This window comes from Myotis yumanensis, unplaced genomic scaffold (genome assembly GCF_028538775.1).
Source record: "Myotis yumanensis isolate MYYU_CA2020_CCGP unplaced genomic scaffold, mMyoYum1.0.hap1 SCAF_2, whole genome shotgun sequence".
NCBI lineage: Eukaryota > Metazoa > Chordata > Mammalia > Chiroptera > Vespertilionidae > Myotis > Myotis yumanensis.
The window spans coordinates 198766768-198775667 of record NW_027223753.1 but is presented as its reverse complement, the minus strand read 5'-3'; the positions used below and the strand labels follow the sequence as shown (position 1 = coordinate 198775667).

Below are 8900 nucleotides of genomic sequence, written 5' to 3'. Positions count from 1 at the left end.
ACTAATTAAAATAAAATATTCCACTAATTAGTTAATGTCAAGAAGTACTAGATAATATTCCTGTTGGGGTTCTTTGAAATATCTCCCTGAACAGCTAACAATTCATTTATTTTCCAATTAAACTTAAATACAATTTTGAAATGTATTGGCTAAATTTTTGATGCATTCAAGCCATAAAAACAAATTTTTCTCTTTTTTTAAATATATTTTATTGATTTTTTACAGAGAGGAAGGGAGAGGGATAGAGAGCTGGAAACATCAATGAGAGAGAAACATTGATCAGCTGCCTCTGCACACCCCCTATTGGGGATGTGCCAGCAACCAAGGTACATGCCCTTGACTGGAATCAAACCTGGGACCCTTTGGTCCACAGGCCAACGCTCTATCCACTGAGCCAAACCGGTTAGGGCAAAAACCAGTTTTTCAATAAGGGTAGTATTTAAGAAAGTCCCAACCTATATACCTAAGGTACTTACTAGAGATGCTTGTGACTAATCATTGCAACCTAAAGACATAAGATTGGTAATAAAAACCCAAACCATACCTTAATCACTTTGGAGTTTTAAGTGTCCTTGACATCTCTCCTACATAGAGCTGTATTTAACATTCAACTTACTTCCCAAACAATATATTTTGAATTATTTGTAGTGCAGCCTCTGATCATTAATGAAGTGTACTGGACTGGAGAATTTGGGGAGCTTGGGCTGTGGTAGGTGATAGGTATCAAGTTAAATTGTGCTGAAGCCGCATGAAGCATAAACCAATAATTTGACTAGTCCCTTTTAGAAATTCTCACGTTGGTGTTCCCAATGACGCCGGTGTATTAAAATTTGATGAACTAATAAAATCAAGATTGAAATAAGGAAAAAGCAGACTGGAAGGGCAGAAAGAGACTCCCCCCTCCCCCTCCCCACCTCCCCTCCCCTCCCTCCCTCCTTTAAAAGCCTGGGCTCTCTTGGAGTAGCAGGTTCCTGCACGCGCTAGGAATCTGGTCTCGGTGCAGAAGCACCCGGCAAAGCCAGGGCGTTCCCAGCGGGGACTGCTGGCTGCCCGGAACCTGCCAGCACCCGGCTTGGTTCTTGGGGGCCCTGGAGGCCGACTTTTGCCTCCGCCGGGTGGGCCCTCGGGCTGCAGGCAGGAGGCTCGGAGCGGTCAGAAGGGTTTCCTGTGTGTCAGCAACTTCACTTCGCCGAGATAGCTGGCGGAAGAGCGCTGGGAGCGCTCGCGGGCCAATCGCTCCCCGGCAGCCAGACCCGACCGGGCGCGCCCTCGTCCTCGCGGCCGAGTCCGGTGGCAGCGGCGGGGCAGCGGCGGAGCGCCCCGGCCACGGCGGACCCCCGGCTCCTAGAAGACACCTCGGACTCGGGGTGAAAACCCTGCAGATCGCTGGAGGGTAGCCTGGCGGGCTCCGGGCAGGCACGCCCCTCGCCTCCGGCCGAGCGCCCGGGAGCCTAAACTCCGCCCACCCTCGCGGGGAGCCGGCTCTCCCGCCAGCCCCCTGCACTCGGGACCTGGCCGGGCCTCGAGAGGGTCCGGGAGCGGTGCCGACGGCGAACGGCCGCGATCCAGAAGCGCACGGGTCTGCAGCCACGCGGGAGCGGCGCGGGCCCCCGAGCCGAGCGGCCCCCTTGCAAGGTGGGGAGGAGGAAGATGCCCAAACGAAGTTGATCTTGCGAGGAAGGAGGCTGGGGAACGCCCTCCCCACGCCGGAGCGCGACACCGTGAGTTCGGCTGGGGCCCCCCGAGCCCCCTGCGGAGACCAGCGGCCGCTCGGGGAAGCGCAGTCGGAAAGTTGTCGGCGGCCGTGCCCCGCGCGCCCTGTTGTGTAACCTCGGCGCTGCCAGCCGGACGGGGAAGTTGTTGGCCCGCCCGCCCGCCAGCCCGGTTCGGTCCCAGCCTCTGGCGGATTTCATGGCCCGCGGCGGACGCGGGGCCGGAGCCGGCGTGGGCGAACCCCCGCGCGCCCCCTCCCGCGGGGATCCCCGGTGCCCGCTCCCTTCCGCCCGCCCGCTTTTCCGATGCGCGCTGCGTCCCTCGCCGCCGCCGCCGCCGCCGCCGCCCCCCGCTCGCTGCCTTTCGCCCCTCGGAGCCTCCGCCTAAGTCCGGGACGAGAGAATGGCCGAGGTGCTGTGGTCGGCGGTCCCCAACGGGACGGACGCCGCCTTGCTGGCCGGCCCGGGCTCCCCCTGGGGGAACAGCACCGTCGCCTCCACCCCCGCGGTCGCCGCCTCGTTCCGATGTGTGCTGACCAAGACGGGCTTCCAGTTCTACTACCTGCCAGCCGTGTACATCTTGGTGTTCATCATCGGCTTCCTGGGCAACAGCGTGGCCATCTGGATGTTCGTCTTCCACATGAAGCCGTGGAGCGGCATCTCGGTGTACATGTTCAACTTGGCCGTGGCCGACTTCTTGTACGTGCTGACCCTGCCCGCGCTCATCTTCTACTACTTTAACAAGACCGACTGGATCTTCGGGGATGCCATGTGCAAGCTGCAGCGGTTCATCTTCCACGTGAACCTGTACGGCAGCATCCTGTTCCTCACCTGCATCAGCGCGCACCGCTACAGCGGCGTGGTGTACCCGCTCAAGTCGCTGGGCAGGCTCAAGAAGAAGAACGCCGTGTACATCAGCCTGCTCGTGTGGCTCATCGTGGTCCTGGGCATCTCCCCCATCCTCTTCTACTCGGGCACCGGGGTCCGGAAAAACAAGACCATCACCTGCTACGACACCACCGCCGACGAGTACCTGCGAAGTTATTTCATCTACAGCATGTGCACCACCGTGGCCATGTTCTGTATCCCCCTGGTGCTGATTCTGGGCTGTTACGGCTTAATCGTGAGAGCTTTGATTTACAAAGACCTGGACAACTCGCCTCTGAGGAGGAAATCTATTTACCTGGTGATTATCGTGCTGACGGTGTTTGGTGTGTCTTACATCCCTTTCCACGTCATGAAAACGATGAATCTGCGGGCCCGGCTGGATTTTCAGACCCCAGAAATGTGTGCTTTCAATGACAGGGTGTACGCCACTTATCAGGTGACGAGAGGTCTGGCCAGTCTCAACAGTTGCGTGGACCCTATTCTCTATTTCTTGGCAGGAGACACTTTCAGAAGGAGGCTCTCCCGGGCGACCAGGAAAGCTTCCCGAAGAAGCGAGGCAAATTTGCAGTCCAAGAGTGAAGACATGACCCTCAATATTTTATCCGAGTTCAAGCAGAATGGAGATACAAGCTTGTGAAGACGCGAGAATCCCCAAACACCCACTGTTGCAACATGGTAGGATGCTGGCTCGAGCCACGTGCTTTGTCCCCTGCCTTTAAGTTTCTAAAAGTTTAGAGAAGAAAAATCAAACCCAGAAATTAGTGAGTTTAAAAAAAGAACTGGAAATGTTCACGCTCACACTTAGCTTGTTTGGGTTTGCTTTCAAGGCCTCCCTTCTTTCTCCCCAGAAGTATGCATAATAAAAAGATACTACCCCCGTTAAACATTTGCCAGCTCTTCTGCCTTTAGCATGTACAAGCTTCTCTGTTTAAAGTGCACTTGAGTCCTGGAGCTATTTTGCTATTAATAATTCCTCCAGGAAAACGGATCACCTAAACTTTGAGTTTGTGATGCATCCAGTCTTTAATGTTTTTAATAATCCATGGTGGCAACACGTGGAAGCTCCACATTCTTAAAGTTAGCCTGGTATATAGCAAAACACGAAATGCGATTCATTCAATAGCAAATGAACAGAGGTCTCAGCTGGGTGTCATTTTCAGTGTCCTATCAGCAAGGTGATAGCTAAGTTTCTTAGAGACTTGAATGGAAAAGTAAAGCCAATCAATTTAAAAGCCTAAAAAGTCATTTCCCAGTTGTTGGGGGTTTTTTTGTTTGTTGGTTGGTTGGTTTGTTTTTTCAGAAAACTGCTTTCTATATGTTGGGTGCTAAGTGTTTGATGATGGAAGCCTGCATATACAGGATGACCCCAAAAAATGCATGCACACTTTAACACCTGAGAGCTATACATTCTATTACATTTTGAAAATGAAGTGTATTTTAATAAACACTGCCTTCAAAGTGTGAATACATTTTTGGGGAGAAGGCTCTGTATTATCTTATGGGGGAAATGCATTCAAAATAATCAAAGTGAAAAACAAACAAACAAACAAAAAAAAAAACAAAATAATCAAAGTGCTTGTATTTTCCTTGTAAACACCATGAACTCTGTTAGACTTCCTGTGATAAAGACATTGACTTGCATCACTGCTGTGCAATGCCTCAGGAGTTTGTTTATGTTCCAGAACACATGCTCCCTCACATCTATAAAAACAATTTTGAAAAATCACGGTTAGATTACAGAGCAAAGCTGAATAACTGTTAGCAAAGTTGAGGGTGGTATTATCAGAGGGACAGTGGTTGACAGTCGATCACAATGCATAGCCTACAAGCATGTTCTCAAATGTATGAGGTCACAGGGAATGGGGAGGAGACATTTTTAGATTAAGACTGCTAATTAAAATCATGGTTTAAAGGTTCTTTTTTGCTTCTTTGAAATGTTGGGAAACATTAAATGCAATATGAAAAGAAGGCGGAATTCATGTGGGTTGTGTTGATAGAATGAGAAGCTACAATCCTTCACTAGATCTTATATCCTCCTATTTAGAGGTAAAAAAAAAAACACCTTGAAATATATGAGAAAAGGAAATAAGGAGAATGAAATGTAAGTACTAAGGTACCACAGCAGTGAAAAGTAAGTTGTAGAAATGACTAATCATACTACTAATAGTTTGTAAGAGAATACCACTGTTTTACATTTTTTCTCTGCCAAGCATTAATGAGAAATCTGTAAAATACTTCAATAATTTTAATAGCAGTTTTTAATGAATATTGATTTGCTGCATTTCTATCCCTTAAAAACCTTAACATTCTATATAATGTAGAATAATGGGGTGAGGTAACACAATTTATAGCTCCAAACAAATAAATCCAGTGTCAAAGGAATGTTTAATTGTGAAAACTAGCCCCAATAAAGCCAACAGCAGAGTCTACAGCTCATGGTGGAATAACTTGTTTGAAATCACTGTATAAGTAAATAATTGAGCTTGTGTCTTAAGGCAAGAACCTGTGGGACATAGTGACAGGTAAGCTGGGGATTGCTTTCAGTTTGTGCAATGCCTGGGTGGGTTGCAAATTTATGAGACCTTCAGTTTCTTCTTAAAAGTTACTTCAGTTTATCACAAAAATATTTTTTTAAAAAAGTTACGTCAGTTTATCCAGTCTCAGGTCACTAAGACCACTGAAGAAAAGCTGCATTTAGCTTCCTAAAAAGTGGCTCTTTTTGCATGTTCAGTGTTGATGCACAGAATTGTTGTAGAAGAAACTTTTTAGATCTCTTACCTGCACCTCCTCATTTTGAGGAAGGAGAAGGTTAGCTGGATTCTCACTTGGTTAGGTCCTACAGCATTGTCTGGAACCCTCAAAAAGGAAGTCTAAAATATGTTATTACTGTACTGTCCCTTTCAAACCTCATGTTCAGTGAGACAAGATTAATCTCACGAAATGGAACAAAATGGAAATTTCAAAGCCTGTACCATCTTTAAACTCAAAGGCTCCTGGCACACATTTCTGTAGTATTTCCTCATCATTTACTTTAGTTTTCTTCCTTTTAGGTCTCAGGATGCCCAGCTGACTTACATTAAGCACATTGTTTCAGCTTCCGGAGAACTTTATTGCGGAGTGTGGGTCCATGGAGGAGGTGGACAGTGACTAGAAATGCCCTTTTACTTCGTGGCATGTTTCTTTTTTTTTTTTCCAGAGTGTTTCTTCTTTAGCTTCGTACATCCCGCAGTAGACAATGGTGGCATGTGAATGCATGTCAAATCATAACAAGAATGATCTCACTGACTCCTTCCAGGCAAAAAGAGGTCTCTGGGAAGAGTCTGTGTGTGCTAATGGCGAAATGAGGGTCAAGATGAAACAGTGATCTTAAAATCTGACTCGTGACCTATGATGACATTAATAAGTATTTTAATAAAGGCAGAAGTCTGTCGGCATTTTGATGAAAGTATTGCTAAAATTATGGGATGTATCAGTTAACTAAATTTCACAATACAAGACTATTTTATTGCCAAGTTCAAGGTATCTTATGGCACACAACTTATATCTTTGACTCTGAGAACATGAACAAGTTTGCATTGAAGTGATAAAAAAAGACAAACCAGGAAGAGATTACAGCATGAGTGTAGAATTCAGAGTTATAACCATGACATTGTCACTCGGCCAGCAATGGAACTCTTGATCCTTTCAAGACCATTCTTTGGAATAAAAAGGTTGGATAACAGCTATCTGTTGGGGCTTTGGGGGATGTGGAAACATTAAAACTACAGACAGACAGCGATGTATGAAATCTGCTACTGTACTTTACAGAATTCTTCAATTCCAGGTCTTGGCTAAAAATTCTTACAAAGTTCAAATTGTGAGGTGGACCTATGTCCTGTAAGTTTGCTCATCTACGCTGGCAGTACACTACACTGTCTTTGGATACAAAAGATATCAGTGCTTAGAGCGGCTGGAATTGGACTGGTGACAAGAAAGATGTATAACTAGTAAGAGATCTATTGAAGCTTTAACTTTGCTGGTCAAATTGTAGCTATCATAGTATTTATTAATGAAGCTTACAGTTCTTCAGTTGTACAGATTGAAAGACTTTCTTGAAAGATTCCACATACTGGTGTAAATTATATTTATTACAATGTACAATATTAATGTCGCACTGGTATATTTGCATAATAAATGATACATAAAATGAATTATTGTATATTATGATGCTTTTCAAATAGTAGTATCTTGAAATTTTTGTCTTCAGATTTTTTTTTTAATTTAAAATAGGGAAATCTGTTTTGTGATATAATTAATTTTCTCTAGCTACCCTTTTGCACATCTAACTTTTTATTTAGGATTCTTTCTATACAGACACAATTTGGTGTCAAACTATCATTAGATCAATAGCAAATAGAAAACATCTGGGTCTGTATATAAAATTATAGAAAAGTTGATATTGTCTTTTCAGGACATTTAGAATTGTACCCTCAAATATGATCAGAGCTTCTATTTCCCAATGCAGTGCTTGTCCTAACTTCAAAGTAGATTCACTCAGAAGTCTGTGGGTTGGGCACTATTGAAGCAACATTAGAATTTAGAGAAAAACTTTAGGGAGATGGGAGAGGAGACAGCTGGTGTGATCAGTTACTGTGCTTAGTTCTGCTTAAATTTTTGTGCTGTGTTCCTTTTTAAGGTGAACTAGTAGAATCTTAATTTCTTTGAGATCGGGTTTCTAAGTAACACACTACCAGCAAGTTTAACACTGCTATTAATTTTAATCTGTTTCATTTGTTCCGTTGATAACTTTAATTCCAGGTGTTAATAGTGATAACCATATTATATTTGGCTGCTGAATTCTGTTACATTTTTATTCTGTTGTACATTGTATTATACACATCATTACAAATTAATATGAAGGGGGATATACGTGACATATCAAAATTTGTGAATTTGAATTGTAGTCTGTGCTTTTGCAAAAATGTTTATTTTTATATCATCTGTGACTTAATATAGATAATTGAACTGGGTTTCCTTGTGATTAATAGTGATATTGAATGAGCAGTATGGAAACAGTGTTACTTGACTTTTTGAGCTTTCTCAGGTTTATCTAAATCAATGGTAGCTTAACGAATTCCAAACCTACTTGTGCACAATTGTGTTTCTAATAAAAGGAATGTACATTTCCTATACGTTTGCATGCAGGAATGAACAATATCGTGTGTGTGTGTGTGTGTGCGTGTGTGTGTGCGTGTGTCTAAGGCATGGCAGCCAACTTTGCATCTGCTATTGATAATAACAGCAGAGCCTCGATATCATTGTACCGACCATAGACAATTAAAGCTGAAAAGTCTCAATAAAACTATGAAATGTGGTCTGATGGCTTCTATGTTATTATAGTGTTAATACTCACAGGGTTCCCCACATTTTGACATGTACTGTTATACCACCTGGCAAGTACTATAGGATGTATAGAATTAATGCAGGCATTTCTTAAGGTGTAGCCTGGACTGTAATATAGTAAAGTGTTAAAGAACTAATCCTGGTACAAGATAATTGGCAAGATTACCATTATTTGAGATTATTCACAGGAACGTGACCTAATCTTGGAGGAAAATACGAAATGCAACCTTAATAAATATTTCCCACACTAGTGTTCTGTATTTCAAATATTAGCTGTAATCTTTTCTCTAGTTTGTAATCTTTGGGGGTAATCATACTAAGAACCCTTTGTGGTTTCTGTTTATTAGTCTACATTGCCTGCTTCTCTCAAGCTTATTAAAAAATACACATCTGCTGTGCAATGAAAATGTGTTTATGAGATAAAAGCACGCTTAAGGCATTACTGTTTCTTTCCTTAGTGTTAGAAGGCAAGTGCGCAGTCGGTGACACTGGTTAAGGAAAATTATACAGGTTTCAGGAGCACAATTATACAATACATCATCTGTACCCTGTATCTGTATCGTGTGTTCACCAGCCAAGCTAAGTCTCTGTCCACCACCATTTATCCATGGCAAATGGAGAGATTGTTCTGGTGTGTGTTGTCATTCAGACTTTATTTTTGAAAACTTCAGTTAGAAAGTTTCCCCAGTAGTAAAAACAGTGATTTTATACCTTACAAGGAAGAACCAAAGTTTCAGGATCTAACACAGTTGTTAAGTGTCAGTCCTGGCTCTCAGCTCACTTTGAGAGATAACGACAAAGAAGCTGATTGAGTTTTGAGCCTCACCTTTGAGAGGTGATAGTAAAACAATGCTTAGTTTAAAGACAGATACCCCATCCTGGGCCATTATTAACTGTACTTGCTTAAGCAATAGTTGG

At 43.7% G+C, this 8900-nt stretch overlaps 1 protein-coding gene across 1 annotated transcript; it reads left to right on the top strand.

Moving 5' to 3' along the window:
• The first annotated feature begins 1140 nt into the window (after positions 1-1140).
• P2RY1 (purinergic receptor P2Y1) lies at positions 1141-7953 on the top strand. The gene is made up of 2 exons (XM_070406950.1): positions 1141-3275; positions 5651-7953. Exon 1 carries the CDS (start codon positions 2116-2118, stop codon positions 3235-3237), a length of 1122 nt encoding a protein of 373 aa, XP_070263051.1. The 5' UTR covers positions 1141-2115; the 3' UTR covers positions 3238-3275; positions 5651-7953.
• Positions 7954-8900: the final 947 nt, after the last annotated feature.

What these genes read in the sequence shown, in the direction of transcription:
- P2RY1 (XM_070406950.1), top strand. Translation starts at nt 2,116, where the DNA reads ATGGCCGAGGTGCTGTGGTCGGCGGTCCCCAACGGGACGGACGCCGCC.